This window comes from Somniosus microcephalus, chromosome 3, assembly GCF_052327205.1.
Source record: "Somniosus microcephalus isolate GS21.2 chromosome 3, FLI_Smic_1.0, whole genome shotgun sequence".
In the NCBI taxonomy this organism is placed as follows: Eukaryota; Metazoa; Chordata; class Chondrichthyes; order Squaliformes; family Somniosidae; genus Somniosus; species Somniosus microcephalus.
In genome coordinates, this window is record NC_140989.1 from 270,683,073 (window position 1) to 270,710,988 (window position 27,916).

Here is a 27,916-nt window from a genome sequence, read left to right on the forward strand (position 1 = left end):
CTTCTTTGTACTGACTCGAGAGCAAGTATGTCCTTTCTTAAGTATGGACACCAAAACTGTACGCAGTATTCCAGGTGCGGTCTCACCAATACCTTGTACAACTGAAGCAATACCTCCCTATTTTTATATTCTATCCCCCTAGCAATGAAAGCCAACATTCCATTGGCCTTCTTAATCACTTGCTGCACCTGCATACTAACCTTTTGAGTTTCGTGCACCAGGACCCCCAGATCCCCTTGTACTTCAGTACTTTCCAGTTTCTTGCCATTAAGATAATAACTTGCTCTACGATTTTTCCTGCCAAAGTGCATAACCTCACACTTTCCAGTATTGTATTCCATCTGCCAAATCTCTGCCCACTTACTTAGCCTGTCTATGTATCCTTGAAGGTTTTTTATGTCCTCCTCACTCACTACTTTCCATCCCATCTTAGTATCATCTGCAAACTTTGATATGTTACACTCGGTCCCCTCCTCCAAATCGTTAATATAGATTGTAAAGAGTTGGGGACCCAGCACTGACCCCTGTGGAACACCACTAGTTACTGATTGCCAGTCTGAGAATGAACCATTTATCCCAACTCTCTGCCTTCTGTTAGATAGCCAATCCTCTATCCATGCCAGAATATTACCCCCAATCCCGTGATTTTTTATCTTAAGCAATAGTCTTTTGTGTGGCACCTTGTCAAATGCCCTTTGGAAGTCTAAATACACTACGTCCACTGGTTCCCCTTTATCCACCCTATATGTTACTTCCTCAAAGAACTCCAGCAAATTTGTCAAACATGACTTCCCCTTCATAAAACCATGCTGACTTTGTCCTATTAATGGTTGATCTCTGTCTTAATTCCATCCCCCTGCCTTGGCTCCATATCTAGCAAAAATCAATTGATCTCCGATTTAAAATTATCTACTGCTTTTTGTGGGAGAGTGTTCCACACTTTTATCACCCTTTGCAAGAAGTGTTTCTTGGCTTCTCTCCTGAATGGCCTGGCTCTGATTTTTAGGTTATGTCCCCTTGTCCTAGACTCCCCCCACCAGTGGAAAAAGGTTTCTCTCTACCCAATCAATTCCTTTTAAAATCCTAAAAACTTCAATCAAATTACCCCTTAACCTTCTATATTCCAGAGAATACAAGCCTAGTTTATGTAATTTCTCCTCATAATCTAACCCCTGGAGCCCTGGTAACATTCTGCACCACACACCCTCCAAGACCAATATATCCTTTCTACGGTACGTCACTCAGAACTGTACAAAGTACTCCGATGTGGTCTAACCAAGGCTTTGTATAGCTGTAGCAAAACCCCCTCCCCTTTATATTCTAGCCCTCTAGTTATAAAGGCTAACATCCCATTAGCCTTTTTGATTATTGCTTGTGCCTGACTAGCACATTTTAGTGATCTGTGTACATGGACCCCTAAATCTCTTTGGACCTCCACTGTTCCTAGCTTTTCACCATTTAAAATATACTCGATCCATCCTTTATTGGTCCAAAATTGACTGTTCTAATGGTTTCGTGTATTACATGCTGATCTATGTTGTGCGTGGTGTCACACCACCTGTGCAGTTTTGCTCAGAGCACTTCTTGTGCAAATATTGTGCTTGAACCTCAGTTGGTTTGAATGTCAGGTCTATGGAGACATGGAGCTGCTCTCTGTGCATGCTGTTGCATGAAGATTGGTATCAGTGTTGCTGATTTCCCTTCTGAATCTCAAACTCTGACACAAGCTGTCAAAGTAGTGATTTTTATCCCAGGAATTTTACTGAGGAATATTGCTTACAGCAAAAATATGTTGAAATGTATAGCAACCTATCTCTGCCACTGTGGGAATCCAAGCTGAACGCCTGGTAACAGAGATGGTTCTCTTTAGTACTTGCATGATGTTGCCATCTCATTAGGACTTGGGACAGTGCTAGTGAGAGCATATTTGCTTCTACAATGTGCCCTGGATGCACAATTTCTTTGAAACCATCAAAAAGGCAATGGTACTTTTTTATTCATTCATGGGATGTGGGCGTCACTGGCAAGGCCAGCATTTATTGCCCATCCCTAGTTGCCCTTGAGAAGGGTAGTTGGGAATTGAGAATAATTTGGGTGCCCAGGTACACCTTGGATTTAAAAGTCTGTGTATTGATATTTGTGGTTTTCAGTGTCATCCGATTCCTTCACTTAAAGTACTACTTTGTAGTGCCCAAGTGCCTGGATTATCTGCCTCCAGTTCAACCCCCCAACCTCCCCAGGTGACCCTCACTGAGGCACGTTTCTTGGAGCATCAGCTATCCTCTGGTACCTCTCCCAAGTGACCATTTTTCATTTGTGAGCCTAGACATTAAGTATAGGCTATTCAGTTGTGGCAGCATCACAACTGAGTCTGGTCCTACCTCCTCCACTGTGCAGTGACTCCTACTGGGTGTGCACAATGATCAGGAGTGGGAAATCGCACTGGTTTTTTGGCCCTCCCCTCCCACCAAACCAAAGCCTAGGGGGCATCGAGCTCAATTTTAGTGCTCTCATCTCCACTATCTTGATATTTAACGCCAGGACTATTGGGTGTGCTAGTCTGTTCCTACTTTAATCAGTTAGCTTCCTCTTCCTCTCCCTCCTCACCCCCTGCCCACCCAAATAAAATCATGAATGAAAACTTTTTCCAGTAAGGAAAAGTTAAATTTTGTCAGTAACTCAAATCAGAAATTAAACTTGCCCAATTGATTTTAAATGATGTTGCTTTTCTCTCTTCCCATCATCCTTTTAACTTGGGGGTTTCTCCAAAATGTCAGACAGCAGCTTCATTTCCAGAACGCGAACAGAGTTTTTGAGATGTGCTCTGCTCCCAACACCCTATGACCTGATGAAATGCTGCTTCCATTTTCTCCATGTGTAGCACCAAGCTCATTCATTCTTCCTTTAGTGAATGTCAGCTGATTGCTGGAGCATCATCTCCAGAGAACACACTCCTTCCGGGAAGGATAAAATAACTTTTGGTGCTGCGTTTCGAACCCGCACTTTTCTTTCTTCCTAAAGTGAATTGGATATCATGGGTTTCTCCTCCTCAACAGTATCTAAAGCTGGTATAAACCAGAAGGGTTTGCTGTCAATTTAGTTGTTAAATTGGAACAGCAAAGTTCAGTACCACAGTCCAATATCTTATTTGAGAGCCATTCTGGAATGCTGTAACTTGCTGTACTGTGGACTGGTGGGATACAAGAATGGGATTCTCTGAATGATGCACTTCTCATTTCAATCAGGCCACAGTAGGCAATTACCGAGTCAGGAGTTCAATTTTAATAGAACCTTTTCCTTGTATAAAAGGTGGAATAATCCATGCCTCAGTTTTTCTGGAGAGCAAGAAAAGGAGAGGGAGCAGTGTTGAATTTCAGTTCAGTCTACCATCCCATAGCTAGCCAGGCCATGAATAGAGGTGTCGAGACAGATGGAGCAGAAATTCTACTGAGAGCCACAAGTGAAGCTGAGGTGAGCCTTAAATGGCTCCAGGCCGTATGATGAGTGCTGTTGCATTGGGGGAATGACCTTGCTGCACTGCACCCAAATGAACATGCTCCACTGACTGGTGTACCCGTGTATCTAACAGGCTGGTAGCAACAGAATTGCTGACTGACCTTGACGAGCTCAGTGTGATATGGAGCTTATACAGTGTGATTGTGTAAAGCCAATTGGTTAAACAGTTTTCAATGGTTAACATTAAAGTATTTTTTCTCCCTCAAATTTGGGGGAAATCCCAGTTGTGTAGTATAGGAGGATATTTTTATTAAAGTATTAATTGCAAGGTACACCCAGCCAGAATTGTTGCTGAGTTCATGATTCTGCAACAATGCACTATTTGTTATACCGCCAAAATAATTGTTTTCACCACAATTTCTAACCTTTATTCAGTTTTTTATTGATTTGCGATGGTTTGGAATCAAAAACGTTTTTGGGGGGGGGGAATTTCTCAAAATTACAGTGGGTGGGGCAAATGTCTTCTATTAATGTAATAAATGGTTCATGTGTTACCTTAACTACTCGAAGATTTGAAAAGATCATCTTTGAAGAATATGTTTGATCCTGGGCCTTATCTTAATTTTTTAACCCAAGACAAAACTATTCATTTTGTCATGAGTTTGTTTTCATTTGTGTGTTCTCTTAGAGTGGAACTCAACTATGACAAAACACACAAAAGAAATAAGCTTAGCTCCCCCCAGTAGTTCAGTGCAGAGTTGAGCCCTGTAGACCAGGAAGGTTCAATTCCTAGTCTATGCTTGAGTTAATGATCTCAGCCGGAGCTGTTCCAATTGGCCTCAGAGACCCAGGGTGAGGGAGAGACAAAACCTGCAAGAATTCCCACTCCGAATCGCTATCCAGTGATCTCTAATGGAAAATGTGTGTCTAGAGATTGTAGGAGAACCGGATTTGGGTTGGTTTGTGATGCTCCCAACAGTTGGAACAGCCAACTAACACTCACTGTCTAGGCTCATGCTCGCTCGTTCCCTGTCTCTCCTTCCCCGTCCCTCCTTCCCCCACCGCCCAACTGGCACACGAGCATCCTTCTGAGCTGGAGTAATGGTAGATGCTCTGAAATTGGATGCTGTATAGTAACGCTGCAATTGTTTTCAGCCCCCAGGTGGTGTTCCCGGTGCACAGCCATTGCTACCCAACACATTGGATCCCACACGACAGCAAGGTGAGACGTGTTCACAGCTCCTCCGAGGTTTTAAAAATATTTCTGTGGTGTACGTTTAAGAGTTTCTTCTCCCTTTTATAGGGCACCCTGGTATGGGTGGGCCAATGCAGAGAATGAATCCTCCTCCACGAGGAATGGGCCCAATGGGACAGCAGGTAGGCGACACAGGGGTTGCATCCTTTCAGCTTCTAGTCTTACACTTGGAACATTCTTATATTGAAATACTGTAATTTAATTTTTAGTGCGTCGTCCTGGCAGGGCCGATTGGCCTCCTCCTGTCTTGTAATTTTTCTGTTTCCATGATGAGTCTTGCATTTTGTGCATTTAGATTGTGCAGGTCAATTGTAAACATACTTGATTTTTTTCAGATGAAGTAGTGTTTGGAATTCTCCACTGGTTAATAAGTGTGCCGTATAGTGTGGTACTGAGCCACACAGATCAGTAAGATCCCAAGTTTAATCCTGCAAATTGTGCTTAGTTAGCTGATCGGGAGTTGGGGTGCAACAATTGTCCACAGAACCCCTAATCTAGGAAGGGAGAAAATATCAGCCAGAATGAGTGTTCCCCTCTCAGGCTTGGCTCAGTGGGTAGCACTCTCGCTTGAGTCAGAAGGTTGTGGGTTCAACCCCCACTCCAGAAATTTGAGCACACATTCTAGGCTGACCCTTCAGTGCAGTACTGAGGCAGTGCTGCACTGTTGGAGGTGCATTGTCGATGAGATGTTAAACCAAGGCCCTACCTGCCCTCTCAGGTGGACACTAATGATCCCGTGACAGTATTCAAAGAAGTGCTGGGGAGTCCTCCTGGTGTCCTGACGAATATTTATTCCTCAACTAATGTCACCAAAACAGATTATCTGTTTGATTTATCTCATCGCAGTTTGTCGGCTCATGCTGTCCTTATTGGTCTTCCTTTGTCTTGTGTTCCATAAACTCCAGTGTCCAAAATGCTGCTGCCCGGACCCTATGCCGCAACAAGCCCCATTCTCGTGTCAGCCCCTCCTTGCAAACTTGCACTGGTTCCCTGTCTGCATTAAATTTGATGTCCTCGTCTTCACATACTTTCCTGGCCTCACTCCACCCTACCTCTGCAACCTCCTCCAAACTTATTTCCCTTCCCACTCCCTTCAGTATTCCATCTCTGGCCTCTTGTGCACCCTTCTTTCCTCCCCCATGACTAGTGGCAGAGCTTTCAGATGCCTGAACCCTAATCTCTGGAATTCTATTCAAACCTCTACTTTTTTATCCTTTTTAAAAAAAAAACTTAAAACCTATCTTTGCATCCAAACCTTCAATCACACCTCCTAAAATGTCTCCCTTGGATTGGTGCTCTTTTCCTCTTACTACTACTCTGTAAAGTGCCTTGGAACATTTTGTGTTTTTAAACGTGTTATATGGTGCAAGTTGTTGGGTAGAAGTGGTAATAGATAAGAATGTTAAATTCTGCTCGTTCTTAGGATTTGTTTTACACTTGTAAGTATTCAGTGCCTGAATAAAAGGAATGATGTGTATTACCACAATGCTACCCCTTTAACATTTGGGTAATATCAGTGAACATTTGGTAGAAATTGCATATTTAGAGTTGGAAAATGCAGTTTTATTGTAGATAGGCATGCCCAGCATCAAATCTTGAAGCTAGTTGACTTTTACACCAAGTTACCCTTTCAGACCTGATCAAGTGTTATAACCTGGAAGATACAAGTCACTTTGGGATTAAAGGAAAATGGGCTGCGCTGATTGTTAATTCATTGGGTGCCTGATTGAACTGAATCTCTGCTGCTGCTGATGTCTGGGGTGGGGGGCGGGGGAGGTGGCAGCGTGATGGAAACAATAGTCTCCATAGGATTGCAAGATCCAGCGGGTTTGAAATTGGCCAAAAATGCTTTTGAAGCTGAGCACGAGCTTGTTGATGCCAACTGAGACTCTTTTCTTTTTAGCACAAGTCTTGGGGACCTGCACAATAACTTGCTAACTAACATTCTTTTTTTCTTCCCTTCCCTCCTCTGGTTTTCTTCTCGTAATGGTAGTCTGATCCTTGGTTATCATTGCAGAACTACGGCGGTTCAATGAGACCTCCACCCAATTCAATAGGTCCAGGCATGGCTGGAATGAACATGTAAGTCTCTTACCTGTGTTCAGATAAGCCATTGTTAAAAGTGGGGAAAGTTGGTTTTAAACATGTAATAAACTGATGATTGCTTTACAAAGTATAATGATTTCCTTTGCAGAGTTCTGTTGCATGTTTTTAAATGTTAAGTGAGAAAAATTCCAAGTATGTTTTTCTCCTTTGACTTTTTCTCCTTTTTGGCTTTTTTGAAGAGTTTAAAACTCTAATACCATGGATGACTTTAGTTGTAATGAATTTTAAGACAAAGATTTAGTGAAGACAACTAAGATTTAGTCCTGCAAAAATGGATTATGCGAGTTAATGTATCAAGAAAAATGCTTTTAATATATTTTCATTGCAGGGGTCCTGGAGCTGGGCGACCATGGCCTAATCCTTCCAATGCTAACTCGGTAAGTAGTGCTGAATCTACATAGTATTACATAGTATTTACAGCACAGCAACAGGCCATTCAGCCCAACAGGTACAGTGTTAATGCTCCAGGCGAACCTCCTCCCACCCTTCATCTAATCCCATCAACATATCCTTCTATTCCTTCCTCGTGTGTTTATCTAGCTTCCCCATAAATGCATCTTTGCTATTCACCTCAATTACTCCATGTGGTAGTGAGTTCCACGCTCTAACCACTCTGGGTAACAAAGTTACTCCTGAATTCCCAATTGAATTTATTAGTGACTATCTTATATTTATGGTCTCTAGTTCTGGTCTCTCCTGCAAGTGGAAACATCTTCTCTACGTCTACCCTATCAAATCCTTTAAAGACCTCTATCCGATCACCCCTAGGAAAGTTCTGTTTTGTTTCTATTTAGTATCCTCTCGTATGGAGTGTCTTTTTCCTTGTTGCACATGTTCTATATTTAATTACCATTATAATAGTAGTAAGGAGTTGTTAGCATAGTTAAAAATTGAATGAAAACTTGGAGCTACATACTTTTTTAAACAATTTCATGTGTATTGATTGCACATTTCCATTGTAATGGATGCCACTCTTTTTATGGCTTATTAGCTCTTATAAAATGGATGGTGAAATGAACATTTTTTCGATGACCATCAACCTAGGTCTACAGCATGTCGTTGATGAATTTGGTAGAAAAACCTTAAATTTTGATTATTAATCATTGGGGACATTTTTCTATATTGATTCAGGGTGTATACAAATAAAATATTACCTGCATCTGCCCATTATGATGAACTCTTCATTTATTAGTTTCCATGTACCATTGCTGCCTGGCTGGAGTCTGGTAACTGAGCAGACAAGGGATTGAAACGGCGTCCTGATCTGTGTGCCTCAGCTAGAGCTGTTACACACAGTTACTCCAAATGTTTATCTACTCTTAAGAGCAGCTAACCATTTGAAGCAGAGGAAGCCACAGGGCAATGGGAAGACTCTAGAGCAGTGGGCTGGCACATATACAATGGATGCAATGGCCTCCTTTCATGTTGTAACCTAGATGGGAGCCAACTGTGGACCCATGCCTGACTAAGTAACTGGGTGGGAGTACACTCTGGTAGGAGCCAGGACTACTACTGTCTCCACTTTGAGGCCATTAAGGTTCCTGGCAAATGGTTTAAAAAAATAAAAATAAAAAATAAAAAAATGTTTTGGGAATGTTTCCACCTGGGCGTTGACTCCCTTCTTGTTGGAGGCCTGTCTCTTGACTTTGACAGTCCTAGATATTCCAGTATTCAGCCTCTCAACACTAACTGCAGAACCTTTCCACTTTACTGCAAGAATTGGGAAGAGGATCCCTTTGTGTGTGGAATCATTTGGGTTTAGTTGTACCTTCAGAGCTTGGTAAACTATAGGATCGAATGTTGCTGGAATAGGGAAGGAAGAAAGATAGATGGGGGAAAAAAACTAGACCGTTTGAACCTGTGGCTTCATATGACCTGAACTTTGTGTTTTTTGAATATAATTAAAGGGCACTGTCTTCAAGAAAATGTGTCTGGCAAATTTTTTTTTGCAAGCAAGAAGGAAGCCACAAGTATTCTCAGGAAGCTGTCGAAATGACATGTTTTGAACAGTTTACGTAGTTTTGTTTTTCATAAGCTAACACTTTTTCATGACAACCACCTCCCCCAGTATGGTACAAAAGCAAAACACTGCGGATGCTGGAAATCAGAAATAAAAACAGAAAATGCTGGAACCACTCAGCAGGTCAGGCAGCATCTGTGGAAAGAGAAACAGAGTCAAAGTTTTGGGTCGATCTGTATGTTATTCCCATTTTAAAAGTTGACAGGCTTCAAATTGGGACTTGCCTGGGAATCTCTGGGATGGAGAGCCTTTAGCCTAGTTTGTTCAGAAGCGGGAAAACTCATCTCTCTCGATGTTTTACACTCTCCTATTTAACCACGTGATCTATTACACACCTTATGCAAAGGGCTTCCTTGGTTCACAATTTACATGTGGGTCAGATGACTTTTGAATGATTTATCAAACCAAATGATCAATAACGTGCTTGGAAGGTTGTGAGCATTACTTCTCTTTATAACAGATGTCTTTGAGCTGCTTGTTCTGAATATTCCAGCTCTAGGACATTAAGTTTGGTTCATTTAATGCATAATAACAATTAGCAGAAGAACTGATTTTTTTTCCTTAAGCCATACTGTGCTTCTCATTTATCTGCAAGATGAGTTGAATAAATGCCTTTATGATTCATCAGTTTCTGTAGTGATAATGATTCCTGCAGTAGTAACGGTAGATAAAAGCATTTTCAGGTAGTTCCCCTGCTTCTGGGTGGGTAAATGCATGTCCTTGGCGGAATTAAGCAAAACATAGTAGAAGATGCAGTCCATGGTCCACTGCTGAGTTAGTTTTTGTTTACTAGAGTGGCAGTGAGGATGCTGCACTTGGCCTGGTGTCTGCTCACTTCCGCCTCTGAGTCAGAAGGTCGTGGGTTCAAGTCCCACTGCAGAGACTTGAGCACAAAATATAGGCTGACACTCCAGTGCAGTGCTGAGGGATTGCTGCACTGTCAGAGGTGCCATCTTTCAGATGAGACATTAAACCGAGGCCCTGTCTCCCTTTTCAGATTGACGTAAAAGATCCCATGACACTATTTCGACACAAGTCCAGCCATGATCTTATTGAATGGTGGAGCAGGCTTGAGGGGCCGATTGGCCTACTCCTGCTCCTATTTCTTATGTTCTTATGTCCTGACCAATATTTATCCCTCAACCTACATCACTGAAACACATAATCTAGTCATTATCATATTGCTGTTTTTGAGATCTTGCTGTGTGCAAATTGGCTGCTGCATTTCTTACATTAGTTTCTTACATTACAGTGACAACACTTCAAAAGTTGTCTGTAAAGCGCTTTGGGACATCCTCGGGCTATATAAATGCAACTCTTTCTTTCTTGGTGCCCAAGAGTTTAGGGTTAGGGAAATAAAATCAGTCAGCATTTTATCAGTGTGTTAATTGCTACCTAGAGAATCCTGTTTACCAGTGGATGACAGGATTGGGATTGTCGCTGAAGACCTCCTCATTTAAATAGTTTACTAATACTTGTGCCAGGCTTGCATGTGAACAATGGCCATATGGACAAGGGCTATTGGTGCCTTCTAGAGAGATGGGGAGTAAAACAAGGGGGGGGGGAAAGAAACTTAAGGAAAGTATATTCACCTCTATTCACAAAGTAGATTTAAAATTCCTATCAACTTAGCTTTTGAGGCAAATTCCTGCAATTCAATGTTTGAGCTTGAGATCAGCTTTAATAACGTTGGTGAATTTAATTTTAAATCTCTAAAATGTGATGTTTTCACTTGCAGATTCCATACTCCTCTTCGTCTCCTGGTACATATGGGGTGCGTATTTGTATTTTGGGCATGTTTTGCACAGTACAAATGTTTGTAGATGAAGAAAAATTGTTAAGACTTCTGGAGTTGACCTGAAATGATTGTGGGAAATTTCTAACTGTAGTGTCTGTAGTTAGTGTCGACCCATCCCTATAGGATGTCCCGGAGGGAAGGACCGTTGGTAAAGGATTCTCTGCAGACCTGGGAATTGGGTATTGAGGGAATTGATCAAGTTGGTAAAGGAAGAAGATAGCTTATTCTGCCCCCCAAACCAGAGAACGAATGCTTTGGTGATGGTTTTTGCCCCAGCACCTAAATTGCCACTTAAGTTTTAATACCCTAGTACTCAAGACTACATATTTTGAATGTTGACTATTTTAATCTAAGAGAAGCTGTCACAATATAACACTGCTGTGCTTCAGTTAAGTTTCGAAGATACAATTTGCATTCATTTTTTAAACAAAGGTAATTACCCGTAATTCTTGAATTGACCATAGCACATTTAATATTTTGCTAATTTTGTGAGTGATATGTGCAAAATGCTGAATTTGGAAAATATTTGGAGTTGGCTCCCACAGAGAGAGGTTGCAAAGGTATAAGGTGTCATCCCCTGCATGAAGGGATTGTGAAGGTAAAACAGTGGGGTCTGCCTCACAGAAAGGGGCCATGAAGGTAAAACAAGTGAGCAAAAGGGGATGTTTCAAAAGTATTTTTAATTGTAGATTAAAGCCCATCTGTGACCAAGGGACTAAGGCTGGTTATGGTCCAGAAGCAGGCAAATTTGACCGTGTGTTTGGAATGATCCTTCTGTTTTCTTTGGGCTCTCAGAAAACCTTTAACATTCAGCTTTCTAGCGCTGTATTGAGAATATTTAGCCATGCACCAAGCGCTTGGACCAGTTTGCTTACAGCAGCATAACCCACTGCCGGCTGTAATAATTCAATCGTGAGGCTGATTTGTGTATTTTGTTCACAGGGGCCCCCTGGTGGTGGAGGTCCTCCAGGAACACCGATAATGCCAAGTCCAGCAGGTACAGCTTTACCCACGAGTCTCAGTACTGATGTTAAAATCTTAAAACACATGCTAGTCTTAACTACTTTCCAAGATTTCAAGTGAAAACATGTGCAGGTGCCACATTTTAACCCAATGAATATCCAGTCAGTAATCCTTTGATAACAATCAGAGCCTTGCCTGCTTTTTCTCCCAGTAGTTTTTCTTCAAACACTAAGTGCTGATCACACAATTTTGTCACTGACTGGGAGAAGGCCAACAGTATGAGATTAATAATTCTCTATTGATGGGTTCCCCCATGTGTTGGACTCAGTAAGTACTCCAAGCTAATTCCCTCAATTGTGGCATCAGCACTCACCGCATGGTTTAATTACCTGTTTAATTGCAGTTAGGATAAATTAACCTTCTGATCATAAGCAATGTTTTCTTAAAAGCACAATGCAATCACACTTAAATTTGACACAATTCAGAAATGAGTTGATAAATTTTATATTTTTCTCGGAGCTGCCTGTTTAACGTTTATACCGAATGAATTGTATATGAAATTGTTCTGGTGAGTCTCTGAACATTTAGATTTAGATTATTTTTAAAAATCATAATGGGTGGGTTTTGGTTTCTACAACCAGAGCGTGTTTGAATCACTTTGTTAACCAGATTGTAAAGTCCAGAGCTTTTGGTGTAATGTGCCTGGTTTTACATAGTCTCTTTTTTTCTGTGTTCAATGTAATAAATTCATGAATGAGGGTTTTGGTGCTTGGTTTCAGTGATGAGATTCTCATAAATGACTGGTTAACCACTGATCTGTTGTAATTATATGGTAGGGAAACAATGATTTGGTAGGAAGACTGCACCCCTCATTCGTTGTACCACGAACCTATTTGAAACATTTCAGTACTAAGAACATTGGGAACAAATGACAAGATGCTACACCAAGTTCAATCCATTACATTAGAGACTGAATTTTACAACTTCTGTTTCCTCAAGGATTATGATTAACTTTAAGATGCCTTATTCTTTTAAATCCGTTAGTCTCAGTAAGAGAGGCTAGGAGGATATAGTCAAAGTGTAAATGAATAGGCTTTGGCAGTTCACTGTAATTTGAGATGCTTCATTGATTGAGTTCTTTTAGCTGCGCTCCCTTATGCTGTGGGGCTCAGTAACAATTAGAAGCTAGTTATCATCAGCACTCAGTTAAACAATTAAAAAAAAAAATGAAATGCTAAAATTGAACACAATTCATGACGTTTTTGAGAGATCCTGATCTCTCCTTAAATAGAAAGTTAATCCACACATTGCTGTACACTAGCACGGGTAATCATGTGTAATTCAACTAGAGACTGAGCTGGTGGCAAGCTTTAATTAAACCAGATTTAAGCTACAAGTGTGGTGAAAATAGCTGAATTATGTGGGTACAGATACACAAATCACTACAAATAGCGACGCAGATTAATACTTCAATTTTTAAAAAAGCAAACAAAGCACTGGGGTTCACTTCTAGAGGGATAGAATTGATAAGCAGAGAAGTTATGTTAAATGTGTATAGAATCTTGGTTAGACCACTCTTGGAGTACTGTGAACCGTTCTGGTTATAAAAGGATATAGAGGCACTGGAGGAGGTGCAAAAAAGATACCAGAACTGAGAGGTTATACCTATCAGGAAAGATTGAACAAGCTGGGACTCTTTTTTCTTTAGAAAAGAGAAGATTGAGGAGTGGCCCGATAGAGGTCTTTAAGATTATGAAAAGATTTGATAGCGTAGACGTAGAGTAAATGTTTCCACTTGCAGGGGAGACCTGAACTAGGGGCCATAAATATAAGAGAGTCACGAATAAATTCAATAGGAAATTCAGGAGTAACTTCTTTACCCAGAGAGTGGTTAGAATGTGGAACTCACTACCACAAGGAGTGGTTGAAGCGAATAGCATAGATGCATTTATGGGGAAGCTAGATAAACACATGAGGAAGAAAGGAATAAAAGGTTATGTTGATGGGATTAGATGAAGACGGGTAGGAGGAGGCTCGTGTGGAATATAAACACCAGCATGGACCTGTTGGGCCGAATGGCTGTTTCTGTGCTGTAAATACTAAGTAATGAACAAAGTAACTAAAACAAACTATTTCAACATCAAATGACTTTATCAACAAATGATAAAGGAAAATCTTGGTTTTAAAGGGCGCTTGAGGCCAAGAAACCCAGAGAGCTTCCCATGCAAGTGTTGCACGTTTAACCTGAATGAATGGAGGCTGAGTTAATTACGTTTACTTTTTTTTGTCTTTCTCAAATACAGATTCAACGAATTCCAGTGACAACATGTACACAATGATTAATCCAGTGCCACCCGGTGGAAGCCGATCAAATGTAAGTTAGTTTCCACAAGGAAAAAAACGGCAACTAGGGAAAACCCCTTGATTCATCACAATTCAGGTCACAACAGAAACAAAAGTGCCAACTTTTTCTTTGCTTTAAAGTATGGGACCTAAAGCACACCATTGACATTTAGGCTTAAAATAATTCAATGAATTGAAATGATAAAAAGAATAAAATAGAAAACTCTGGACTTGCACAGCTAGTCCATTAGCATCTGGAAAGAGAATAGACAAAAGATGAATGTTTTGGGTATAGCCTCTTCATCAGAAACTACAATTAATTGTGCTTTCAAGGTTGTGGCTCCTCAACCTTGTTTATTGCCAGAGTCTCATTGTACTCTTGGGTGGCCATCTTAAGCAGATTGTTTGCCATTTGCCACTGAACTGCATCAGCCATAGAAATAGTGAACAGGTATTTTTATTTCATTTTCCTTCATTTTTTTTCCTTCCAGTTCCCACTGGGGCCTGGCTCCGAGGGTCCCATGGGTGGAATGGGAGGAATTGAGCCACATCACATGAATGGATCATTAGGTAAGTTGCCTTCCTACCAGAAATAATGATAAAAGGGAAGTCTAAACAATCAGTGTTCAAACTGAAGCCTGCTCAGGAGAATAGAAATAAGTGTAACTAAGAGGGCTTCCGAGGCCTTGGGTAGGAAGGAGGTACTGGAATCAGTAAGCAAGAAGAATTTGGAATTATTTACATGGAAGAGTGAAATATTAATGTACAGTCACAGTGTATCTTAGTGAACCTTGTGTATGATGAGTTGCAAACAATGATGGATTTTTCAGCAATGTTTTTCCAATGTGGTCTTGTATTGTCAGACATATATGGTGATTTATAGGGGGGGGGGGAAAGCACTTTTTAAGCTAAATATATTTTTGTTACTTCCCTCAGGATCAGGAGATATGGACGGGATCCCTAAGGTATGAGTCTAGCTTTAATCATTAATTTAGTATAATACTGAATATAAAGTAAGAATCTAACAGAAGCTCCTAGATGAAGTGGTTCTTTGATCAAATCTGGAATCAGTAGGTTGCGGGGTGGGGGAGAAATATTACTTGTTCCATATTGATAAAGGCTGCACATTGTGGAAAAGTTCGCAAGCAGAAGTTTGGTTCTTGGGTGCACTCATTTAATCTCCTACATGAGTGTATAATGTTAAGTGCAACAAACACATTTGGGAGAGCTGATAATGCACATGAATTGAACAGTTAATCAGCAAATTTACTATTTGTTTTGCATCATCTAGAGCAGATATCATGTCAGTTGCTTTAACATACATTTATTTTTCAGATCATGCCAACACATTACAGTTGCCTATATAATTGCCATCTGGTTTTCTTTAAATGTGCAAACAAATTCATCCCCTAAAAGGACCTCATGTTGATTGACTTCCTTTCCCCTGACCACGTGCTGGGCTGGTGACAAGGCTTCCCGTGTGTAATCTGAGTCGGAGCAGACTTTGGGTGTATAAAGTCTGCACAAAATTCCCTTTGGACCAGAGACGGCAAAAGGGGGTGGGGAGAAAAATAAGAGAGGTCTGTGATTTAGGTGGAGGAGCAGTGGTGATTAATTGACAGAAGCGATAATGGTGTGACAAAAGGAGGCAAGAATGAGAGAGATTAGAGAAATAAAAGATGTATACATGACCCAGAGGATGTGTGAATGATTACAACAGAATAGTAAAGGGGAGGCAAGCATGGGAAACCTGGCAATGTGGAGAAAGCTCCAGTGGCCCAGGAATGTGGTGGAAGTAAAAGGCAGAGAAATGTCACAGGTGCAGATCACCCCGAGCATCAGCCTACAACCTCCCCAATCCCTGGAAATGCGGGTGCACCTACCCTGCATCAACAGCACCTACTGTCTGAAAGTAAATTGGAGCTGTGGTAAAGGTCTGAAGTTGTTAAAATCAATGTTACGGCCAGAAGAATTGTAAAGTGCCCAGTAGAAAGATGAGGTGCTGTTCCTCAAGCTTGCATTGAGCTTCTTTGGAACTGTGTAGGCAGCCAAGGACAGAGAGATCGGAATGGGAGTGAGACAGAGAATTAACGTGGTAAAGCACCAGATTTCCTATGCTTCCCTCCCCCTCTGCTATTCCACTTTTACACATCCTCTGTGTCTCCTGTTTATCTTTGTTTCTCTAATTTCTCTCACTCATTATTGCCTCCTTTTGTCTTTCACCGTCATCACTTCTATCATGTTGTCATCTCCTGTCCTCCACCTCATCGTAGACCACTCTTTCCCTTTTTCCCCCTCCCCACCCCCTCCCTTTTCCCTGCCTCTGTTCCTCCTATTAGGCTGTTTATCTGTAACCGCTTCTAGTTCTGACGAAAGGTCATCGACCTGAAATGTTAACCCTACCTCCCTATCGCCACAGATGCTGCCTGAACTCCTGAGTGTTTCCAGCATATTTTTCTCTTTATTTTGATTTCTAGCATCTGCAAGAGTTTTGTGTTTTTGTACCTTTGGACCATCCGATTGGGGAGTGGAGCACCAGCAACTCTAGGGGGATCACAACCCACGGGTTAAGAGCTGCTGATGGAATCCAGTGACAGACTTTTAAAGGTCGAACTACTGGCCTCTATTAGAAACATAGAAGATAGCCCGTCGAGCCTGCTCCGCCATTCAATGAGATCATGGCTGATCATCCAAACTCAGTACCCTGTCCCTGCCTTCTCCCCATATCCCTTGATCCCTTTAGCCTTAAGAAATATATCTAACTCCTTCTTGAATATATTGAATGAATTGGCCTCAATTACCTTCTGTGGTAGAGAATTCCACAGGTTCACCACTCTCTGGATGGAGAAATTCCTCCTCATCTCAGTCCTAAATGGCTTACCCCTTATCGTTAGACTGTGACCCCTGGTTTTGGACTCCCCTGCCATTGGGAACATCCTTCCTGCATCTAGTCTGTCTAGTCCTGTTAGAATTTTATAAGTTTCAATGAGATCCCCTCTCTTCTAAACTCCAGCGAGTATAAGCCCAATCGACCCAATCTCTCCTCATCATTCCTGCCATCCCAGGTATCAGTCTGGTGAATCTTCGCTGCACTCCCTCCATGGCAAGAACATCCTTCCTTGGATAAGGCGACCAAAACTGCACACAATACTCAAGGTGTGGTCTCACTAAGGCCCTGTACAACTGCAGCAAGTCAATCTTGTTCTTGTACTCAAATCCTCTCGCTCCGAAGGCCAACATACCATTTGCCTTCTTAACCGCCTGCTGCACCTGCATGCTTACCTTCAGCGACTGGTGCACAAGGACACCCAGGTCTCGTTGCACTTCCCCTTCTCCCAATCTATTGCCGTTCAGATAATCTGTCTTCCTGTTTTTGCCACCAAAGTAGATAACCTCGCATTTATCCACATTATAATGCATCTGCCCAATCACCCAAACTGTCCAAATCATACTGGAGTTTCTCGGCATCCTCCTCACAGCACACACGCCCACCCAGCTTTGTGTCATCTGCAAACTTGGAGATATTACATCTAGTTCCCTCGTCTAGATCATTAATATATATTGTGAATAGCTGGGGTCCTAGGACCGATCCCTGCGGTACCCCACTAGTCACTGCCTGCCGTTTATTCCAACTCTTTGCTTCCTGTCTGCCAACCAGTTCTCTATCCAAGTCAGTACCTTGCCCCCAATCCCTTGTGCTTTAACCTTACACGCTAATCTCTTATGCGGGACCTTATCGAAAGCCTTCTGAAAGTCCAAATACACCACATCCATTGGTTCTCCCTTATCTATTCTACCAGTTACATCCTCAAAAAATTCCAATAGATTAGTCAAGCACGATTTACCTTTTGTAAATCCATGTTGACTTTGTCCGATCCTGTCACTGTTTTCCAAGTGCTCTGCTATTGCATCTTTTATAATGGACTCTAGCATTTTCCCCACTACCGATGTCAGGCTTATAATTCCCCGTTTTCTCTCTACCACCTTTTTTGAATAGTGGGGTAACTTTAGTTACCCTCTAATCCATGGGAACTGTTCCAGAGTCTATAGAATTTTGGAAGATGACCAGCAATGCATCTACTATTTCTAGGGCCACTTCCTTAAGTACCCTAGGATGTAGATTATCAGGCCCTGGGGATTTATCGGCCTTCAATCCCGTCAATTTCCCTACAAATACTGATTTCATTCAGTTCCTCCCTCTCATTAGACCCTATGTTCCCTGACATCTCTGGAAGGTTATTTGTGTTCTCCTTTGTGAAGACAGAACCAAACTATGTATTTAATTGGTCTGCCATTTCTTTGTTCCCCATTATAAATTCCCCTGATTCTGACTGCAAGGGACCTATGCTTGACTTCACCAATCTTTTTCTCTTCACATATCTGTAGAAGCTTTTACAGTCAGTTTTTATGTTCCCTGAAAGCTTACTCTCATACTCTATTTCCCCTTCATAATTAATCCCTTTGTCCTCCTTTGCTGAATCCTAAACTGCTCCCAATCCTCAGGTTTGCTGCTTTTTCTGGCCAATTTATATGTCCTCTCCTTGGATCTTATGCTATCCCTAATTTCCCTTGTTAGCCACGGTTGAGTCACCTTTTTTGTTTTATTTTTATGCCAAACGGGGATGAACAAATTCTGTAGTTCATCCATGCGTTCTTTAAATGTTTGCCATTGCCTATCCACCATCAACCCTTTAAGTAACATTCCCCAATCCATCCTAGCCAACTCGTGCCTCATACCATCGTAGTTTCCTTTATTTAAATTCAGGACCCTAGTCTCTGAGTCAAATACTTCACTCTCCATCTTAATGAAGAATTCTATCATATTATGATCGCTCCTCCCCAAGGGGCCTCGCACAACAAGATTGCTAATCAATCCTTTCTCATTACATAATACCCAGTCTAAGATGGCCTGATCTCTAGTTGGTTCCTCGACATATTGGTCCAGGAAAGCATCCCGTATACACTCCAGGAATTCCTCCTCCACAGTATTGTTACTAATTTGGTTAGCCCAATCTATATGTAGATTAAAGTTACCCATGATAACTGCTGTGCCCTTATTGCACGCGTCTCTAATTTCCCGTTTAATGCCATTCCCAACCTCAGCATTACTGTTTGGGGGTCTGTATACAACTCCCATTAACGTTTTCTGCCACTTGGTATTTCTCAGCTCTACCCATACAGGTTCCACATCATCAGAGCTAATATCCTTCCTTACTATTGTGTTAATCTCCTCTTTAACCAGCAATGCTACCCCACCTCCTTTTCCTTTTTGCCTATCTTTCCTGAATATTGAATACCCCTGGATGTTGAATTCCCAGCCTTGGTCACCCTGGAGCCATGTTTCCGTAATCCCAATCATATCATATCCATTTCCATCTATTTGCGCAGATAATTTATCCACTTTATTACGAATGCTCCTTGCATTAAGACACAAAGCCTTCAGGCTTGTTTTTTAACACTCTTAGACCTTTTAGAATTATTATTTACTGTGGCCATGTTTGATTTAAACCCTTGATTTCTCTGACTGCCACTTTTGCTTTTCCCCTTCCTGTCTTTTGCTTCTATCCTTGTTTCCCTTTCCTTTGTCTCCCTGTACAGGTTCCCAACCCCCTGCCATTTTAGTTTAAACCCTCCCCAACAGCATTAGCAAACACTCCCCCAAGGACATTGGTCCCGGTCCTGCCCAGGTGCAAACCGTCCAGTTTGTACTGATCCCACCTCCCCCAGAACTGGTTCCAATGTCCCAGGAATTTGAATCCCTCCCCCTTGCACCATTCTTCTAGCCACATATTCATCTGAAATATCCTTCTATTTCTACTCTGACTAGCACGTGGCACTGGTAGCAATCCTGAGATTACTACCTTTTGAGGTCCTATTTTTTTAATTTGCCTCCTAACTCCCTAAATTCAGCTTTTAGGAACTCATCCCAGTTTTTACCTATATCGTTGGTACCTATATGCACCACGACAACTGGCTGTTCACCACCCCCCCACCCCCAAGAATGCCCTGCAGCCGCTCTGAGACATCCTTGACCCTTGCACCAGGGAGGCAACATACCATCCTGGAATCTCGTTTGTGGCCGCAGAAACGTCTATCTATTCTCCTTACAATAGAATCCCCTATTACTATAGCTCTCCCACTCTTTTTCTTCCTGTCCTGTGCAGCAGAACCACCCACGGTGCCAGGAAGTTGGCTGCTGCTGCCTTCACCCGATAAGCCATCTCCCTCAACAATATCCAAAGCGGTATATCTGTTTGAGAGGGGGATGGCCACAGGGGACCCCTGCACTACCTGCCTGCGCCTACTACTCTGCCTGGCAGTCACCCATTCCCTTCCTGCCTGTGCAGCCTTTACCTGCGGTGTGACCAACTGATTAAACGTGATATCCACGACGTCCTCAGCATCGCGAATGCTCCAGTATGTATCCATTCGCAGCTCCAGCGCCGCAGTACGGTCTGCCAGTAGCTGCAGCTGGATACACTTCCCGCACACATGGTCGTCAGGGACACAGGAAGTGTCCCTGATTTCACACACAGTGCAGGAGGAGCATGCCATGGGGCTGAGCTGTCCTGCCATGACTTGCCCTTTAATTCAAATTAAATTAAATCAAATCAATACCACTAATTACACTACAATTAAATGATACATTTGTTTCCTAGCACGCCCCGCTACACAACAGAGCCCTTAGCAACTATAAACCACAAAATTAAGACCTTTTAAACTTTATAAACTATTAACCTTAACTGTCAAACTATAGAGTAGTGTAAATACTCACCTGGCCCCGCACTCACCCAATCAGCTGCTTCCCCTGTGCCGGCATCACTTTCTGTACTGTGACGTCACTCTCGAATTCTGCCGCCGCTGCCTCGCAGGTCCACCACTGCCGCTGCTCGACTGGGCCTGAAAATCACCGACCCTTATTTTCACCCACAGCCGCTGCTCCCTCGCAGGTCCGCCGCTCCCGCTGCTCAACTTGGCCTGAAAATCACCGACCTTTATTTTCACCCACAGCCGCTTATTAAAAACACAAATGTTGAGTGGCATTGCTCCCCTCTCCCTGTGAGCTGATGTGCCATGTGATGAGATTAAAGCAGGTCGATAGATACCCCATAAGTTGAGAACAACGGGAGCAACACACGTCATGTTAAAGGCATAAATTTAGAATTTAACAAGTTGTGCTAGTCACTGAAATTTAAAGTTGTCATATAGCAGCTGTGTGGTTTTAGGTTCACTTGCTATAGCTGGTACACCTGTATTTTTACAGGGGAGAACTCCCCTTGTTTTATTGACAGTGAAATTATTTAATTTCCAGAATTCTCCCAACAACATGAGCAGCATTACTAATCCTCCAGGCACTCCAAGAGATGACGGTGAATTAGGAGGCAATTTTCTCCACTCCTTCCAAAATGATAATGTGAGTATGTGTAAATACCATAGACAAGTACTTGCTAACACAAATAACCATTGCAGGTTTTGCTTGGTGTTCTTTTGAAGAAAAGAAAAGCTTTATATCATTCATATTTCCTTTTCTGGCATAGTCGTTAAAATATATTTTCTTTAAAGTTATAAGATAACAGTGTTTGAGGGTTGATTATACCTACTGTGGCTTCACACAAAATTATTAGCTGATAGAAGTGACAAAACATTTGTCTCCTTGAACACTTCTTGACTGTGGGGCCAATATAAAATTCTTGCAACTGAAAAACCTAAAACTGAGCAGTTGCAGAGCAGGAAGGCCCCAGATTTGATTTTTCAGTCTGTGCAGAGGTCGCAAACCTCAGCCTAGGTAACAAAAGGAGAGCTGCAATCGGCCACAGAATCCCCAGGTTAAAGAGGAGAGAAAGCATGTGAGTGTGGCCGTTAGGCAAGAACAGGATTGGGCTTGGTTGTGTTACCCCATCACCACTGAATAGATCATAGAATTCTACAGCACAGGATGAGGCTATTTGGTCCATTGAGCCCATGTCTGCTCACTGCAAGAACCATCCAATTAGTCCCTTTCCCCATATCCCTTCTAATTTTTTCTTTTAAAAATATGTAACCACTTCCTTTTTGAAAGCTATTACAGATTCTGCTTTCATAAATAAAATGTTTCCTAACCTTTCTCTCCATTCTTTTGATGATCTCAGCAAATTCTAGTTTAGCCATGATTATTAGAACCCAGATTTTCTTAAGTAAGATGGATGTTTCCAACCCGTGTAATCTTTTACTTACTGACTGGCTGGTGGAAATGGTTTTTCCTGATTTACTTTATCAAAACCACTCAATATTTTAAACACTTCTATCAGATTTGCTCTTAACCACCTTTGTTCTAATGAAAATAACCCCCAGTTTCTATCGTACCTCCCATAACTAAGTATGAAATACTGGAGGGCTGTTGGTGCCTGATGAACCAAAGCCCAACCTGAGTCATTGCCCTTGGGAAGAAAGAGTAAGGAAAGAATAAAATGGAGATGGTAAAAATTCCTTTATGAATAGGCATTTATTTTAATTCTTTAAATGCTGCTAGTTCCCCCTTCTTAAAGCACAAAAGGCAGTACTGTTCCTAGGTGAATCGGCTGGGAATTACTTAGCTGTAGGTCGAAATGAGTAAATTCCCAAAAACAAGTCAGCTGGAGAGCAAAACTTTAATTGAAAAGAAGTGACTTTTAGTTTCAGAAATTGAAGATCCAGGTGCTTTAGTAAAAATATGCTAAATTGTTGATCTCCAGCATGTCCCTACAGGGAGCTCTGAGTGGAAACCCAACCTTGGGTGAGTGGGCAGAAGGATAGAGAATGGGAGAGGGGGTTATAAGAAGGTTAGGAGTTATTCTCATGCTGCTGGCTTGGAGCTCTTGCTACTCATTGGCGGAGACCCATATCTCGGTTGCTCAGCTTTCTCTCGGTGACAAAGAAAGAGGAAAAGATGGAGTTACTCCCTCCATGGCAGTGGAGATTGAATAATTGTCATGTCGAGTAGGTTAAGCCAATCTCAGCAAACTATATTTGCAGGTCTGTCATGTTTAATAGAACCCAGATTTTCTGAATTGGTCTGGTATAAGATGTATGGTTCCAACCCATGTAATCTTTGTCACTTTCTTTCAGTATTCCCCCAGCATGACGATGAGCGTGTGATTTTTCCCCTTCCCCCTTCTCCAGGACCAGAATGACGAGACGGCTGCCCTCTGGAAGATTAAAGAACGTATGCAAGAAGCAGTTCAACGTGTTGACGAGGAACTGGGGGCAAAACCCCAATTTTGAGTTTCACGCAATAAAAAGGCTGAACTTCTTTTATTCCATAAACATGAAGGACAAAAAAAAAGATTCAAGACATAATACCCTTCTCCTGGAAGGACTGTACGTTACACATCGCATCTTTTTGAAGCAAAGAAAACAATTTAAACGCCTCTAGCACCCGAACAGGCCTCCTCCGCTTCATCCTCTGAACCCGTGTATCTTTGTGCTGAACTGAATAAGGCGCTAGTCTAGGTATAAGATCCGATGTTGTCCATATTGTAGCCATTTTATCTGGGACGTTTACACAATGTGGTTTACTTTCGAAGGCCCTTTTTTTTGGTGGCGCAAATTATTTTTTCTTGCTTCTGTGAGCCTTCCCCTCCAGGTGCAAGGTGTTAATCAGTGGCTTGTTCCATACCTGTGTAGCTGAACGATGATTTGCGCAGTGGGTTCCAGTTTGAGAGGATCGTATATCTTTCTCCCACCTCCCGCTATCCCCCCTCCGCCCCTTCCCCGCACCCACACGTACATGCACACCTCGAATCTGGATTGGTTCATTCCTCTGTTACTTACCTTTATCGATCCAGAGGAAAACTCTGTACGCAAGAAAGAGACAACTGCAGACACGTGATTGAGAGAGAGGAAAATAAACAGTTTTAGTGGCACTACAATCGTGCTGGGATCTCTGTACAGTTACACACTACCTGTAGATGGTCTTTTGTTTAAACCCACTTCTATACAATGTGTATCAAGTTATGTAAAATATTATCTTGCCTGGACAACCCTTGTGCTGATTCTTGATAACATTGTAGCTGTTCTGTGTTTCTTACCTTGTAGTCTGGTTATAAAAAAGAAAAAATTCTACATTGTAGTTTTGTGTTCAATATTTGTTGCTAATGTTTTATTGAGGGATGTTTTTTCTGCACCCCTTTACAGAGTTTTCAGGAACGTCAACTGTGTTTATTGTGCTGACTGCAGGTTATGGGATGTTAACATACTTTGTTTTTGTTTTTTGGGGGGTGGTGGGGGTTGGGGAATAGCAAGATCTTTCTAAATGAATTGCCTTTTTAGATGTGTTTAAAATCATTCTAACTGTTTAGCTGTAGAGTCGCTGAACGAGTATGTAAATCTCCTATTTGCAGTCAGATTGGAACATACTGATGAAATTTTGGTGTTTTACTGTAGATTTCGGTCTCCAGGAAATCGTGCATTTTAAACTGAGAAAAAAGAAAAGAGACAAGTCTGGCAAATGTAATTTTACAAATTCGCTAAATTATTGTCTTCATTGGGATGGTTTTGAATGAAACGGTTCTTTTCTCCAACGCTGTAATAAATATAAACATAAAACTTAATTTTGATTCTTTTCTGCTAACTTGTTGACCCTTTCCTACCTTAAAGATTGTTTGAAGAAGTATTGATAATTGCTGTTCTTCCTCTTAAAAGGATTTTAGCAAAATTAGAAGTTACCATTGAAATAAATTTCCTTCTGTATTGTGTAGAAAAGTGAAATGTGGCAGAGATGGATATGTTTGTTTGAAAAGGGAGCATGCTGTCAGATGCTCATGCAAGATGGGAAGGCTCTGTGTCACATCAGGAAAACTCTTTGGAACTTTCACCTGAAGAGGGCAAAGGAAATTAGTTATGAAAGTAGCAAATGGTGGAAAGTGCATGGATTGAACAGTCAGGTATGTGCACAGTGGGTAAGGTCAGCACAGTGTACCGGTGTAGCCTGGGTTTGAATCCAGACCAAGATGATGCCATCAAAACCTTTCCTGTCTGCTCAAGAGTGTTTGGGAAGCCTCGGCTCAATTTGTAGGGGTGTGGGCCTGCAGCACAAATTGGCACACTCAAAGAGCACAGGATGGTATGGGAAATGGAAATCCCACATTGGTGCAGTAGGGGATGGTGTTCAGAGGTATGAGCAGAACAGAAGTAGCTGTAATCAGAATCTTTATCCATTTTATGTGAAGCATTTTGAGATGTTTGAGAGATCTGTTAAGGTGCCATATAAATGCATTTTGCCTTTTCTACTAGCTTGTTGTAGGTGTGTTTGTTGATGCTGGGTGCCTGAAATAGAGAAGTATTTCATTCTCGAGCATTAACATTCCTCACCTGGAATGTAAAATTTCACAAAACACTAGTGAAAGGCTAACAGATCTTAACTAGAATACAGAGATATTTTTTTGAATGGGAAGGTGCAATTGAATGGAATGGGGAGGCAGAATTTGGAAGAGAATTTAAAATGAATTGAAATACAGAAATTAGGAATAGAAACCAGCTTAAAATGGACTGGTAACTAGTATCCGTTCCATTCGGTATTTCAAATTTCCCATTCTTTGGGTGAAATGCAGATTTTTGCATGGGGATTTGGCCTATCACGTCGATATTTGTGCTGGTATTTCACCTGGAGCATCTACTGTTATCCAATATCCCTGCCTTTTCCTCGTAGCCTTTTATATTCTTCCTTTTCAAATCCAATTCATTTTAAGTTACGTTATGAACTCTGCCTCAATAGCCACTTGTCGTAAAGTATTCCATGTTTTAATTTAAAGAAAAGTACGTCTAACTGTCTGCCTTCATTGTTCCAGTGATTATGCTGAACCTCCACCCCATTAATTATTTGTCAACCAGTGGAACCAGTCTTCCATCATTTACCCTCAACTTTTCATAACTTTGAAAATCTCTTGGTATTAGGTGGAGAGCCTCACCCAGACAGAATACACAAATGAAATCTCCAAGGATATGAAGTGGCATCGACCATGAGAAGGGCATGTGACAGAACTGGTCCGAAAGAATAGGGGAGTTGAAAAAGGAATGAGAATTAAGTGAACAAGAAGATGTTGTCTATATATTTTGTCTATGATTATATAATAAAAAAAAGAGGACCCCAAAATAATGCATTGTTATAGCATGTGCTAACCAAACTAAAACTCCAGTGTGTCAATGCATTCTCCTGCAGGTGACCAGTTTGTACAGCAACTACACTGAATATATGTATGTATATTTTATGAATTTAAAGGGCTAAAAAGGTAAATAAATTATGGACAAGAAGACAGACCAAAAGAAATTGTCTAAAGTATAAAAAGGGCAAGGCAGAAAATAAAATAAATACAAAACATGCTAAAATAAAGTAAGAATAGAGTTAAAGTAATGAGAGCTGGTTACAAAGCAAATTAGCTTCTAATCTACACAAAAGAGATAAATATTACGGAAAGCTAGAAAGTCTCATGCATGAAAAATAATGAAGCCAAGAAAAAAATGGACATGGAAAGTGAGTAAATGTTAAGCTTATACGTTTTCTGTGCAGTGTGAGACTGGACGACAGTGTTGAAGTTAATGTAAATAAGCCTGGGCCTCTCTTGTCTGTGCACATTGCTGCATGGAATTATTTAGATTACTGTAATAGTATGGTGAAACATTCTTTTGTAATTTCAGTTACCCAATGGAGCCATCACTGTAACAGTGCAATTAATGAAAACTTGGGGATATGTGAGTAGTGTAGTTGAAGTTGGTGAAATTCAGTAGATTTTTCTTTAGTGTTCGGCATGTTGGTGATTTCCTTTGATGAGGTCAATACAAAAAGATGCTAAGATTTAATTTTGTTGGGGAACTCTAGTTGTAGAGCCACGGTCCATTAGTGCAGAACATTACCAAGGTTGGAAAGTATAGGAGGTGAAGAAATATTAAGGAATAATTAGATTATGCCAATTTTGGGTATTAATAACCATTAGATTTGGTGGGGAACCAAGGGTCTAATGAGGGTGAGGAACTTAACATAATTAATATAAGTAGAGGAAAAAGTACTAGAGAAGCTAATGGGGCTAAAAGCCGACAAATCCCCTGGACCTGACGGCCTACATCCTAGGGTTCTAAAAGAGGTGGCTGAAGAGATAGTGGATGCATTGGTTTTGATCTTCCAAAATTCCCTAGATTCTAGAACGGTCCCAGCGGATTGGAAGGTCGCAAATGTAACACCGCTATTCAAGAAAGGAGGGAGAGAGAAAACGGGGAACTACAGGCCAGTTAGCCTGACATCAATCGTCGGAAAAATTATGGAATCCATTGTTAAGGAAGTGGTATCGGGGCACTTCGAAAATCATAACTTGATTAGGCAGAGTCAACATGGTTTTATGAAAGGGAAATTGTGTTTGACAAATTTATTCGTTTTTTGAGGATGTAACTAGCAGGGTAGATAAAGGGGAACCAGTGGATGTATATTTGCATTTCCAAAAGGCATTCGATGAGGTGCCACATAAAAGGTTATTACACAAGGTTAGGTTTCATGGGGTTGGGGGTAATATAGTAGCATGGATAGAGAATTGGTTAAGGGACAGAAAACGGAGTTGGATCTTTTTCACGTTGGCAGGCTGTAACTAGTGAGTGCCACAAGGATCAGTGTTGGGGCCTCAGCTATTTACAACAACAACTTGTATTTATATAGCGCCTCTAATGTAGTAAAACGTCCCAAGGCACTGCACAGGAGTATTTTAAGACAAAACATTTACAATTTGGGTATTCATGACCTAGATGAAGGGACCGAGTGTAATGTATCCAAGTTTGTTGATGATACAAAGCTAGGTGGGACAGTAAGCTGTGAGGAGAAGAGAGTCTGCAAAGGGATATAGATAGTCTGAGTGGGCAGTAAGGTGGCAGATGGAGTATAATGTAGGGAAATGTGAGATTCACTTTGGTAGGAAGAAAAACAGTTTTTTAAATGGTGAGAAACTTTCAAATGTTAGTGTTCAGAGAGGTTTGTGTG

The 27,916-nt window shown here is 41.4% G+C and overlaps 1 protein-coding gene across 13 annotated transcripts in view; it reads left to right on the plus strand.

Moving 5' to 3' along the window:
• LOC147121931 (single-stranded DNA-binding protein 3) overlaps positions 1-24,509 on the plus strand; it is a 167,140-nt gene extending 142,631 nt beyond the window's left edge. For 4 of the 13 annotated variants that reach the window (XM_085982497.1, XM_085982503.1, XM_085982500.1 and 1 more), the window contains 11 exons: positions 4,612-4,678; positions 4,760-4,833; positions 6,705-6,793; positions 7,146-7,194; positions 10,576-10,611; positions 11,578-11,632; positions 13,902-13,972; positions 14,433-14,511; positions 14,878-14,906; positions 21,254-21,355; positions 23,080-24,509. In XM_085982497.1, the coding sequence (XP_085838623.1) occupies positions 4,612-4,678; positions 4,760-4,833; positions 6,705-6,793; positions 7,146-7,194; positions 10,576-10,611; positions 11,578-11,632; positions 13,902-13,972; positions 14,433-14,511; positions 14,878-14,906; positions 21,254-21,355; positions 23,080-23,181 (753 nt within the window). In that variant the 3' untranslated portion in view covers positions 23,182-24,509. Of the gene's footprint in view, positions 1-4,611; positions 4,679-4,759; positions 4,834-6,704; positions 6,794-7,145; positions 7,195-10,575; positions 10,612-11,577; positions 11,633-13,901; positions 13,973-14,432; positions 14,512-14,877; positions 14,907-21,253; positions 21,356-23,025 lie in introns of all 13 variants that reach the window. The other 9 variants (XM_085982501.1, XM_085982509.1, XM_085982506.1 and 6 more) reach the window with 3 other exon arrangements.
• Positions 24,510-27,916: the final 3,407 nt, after the last annotated feature.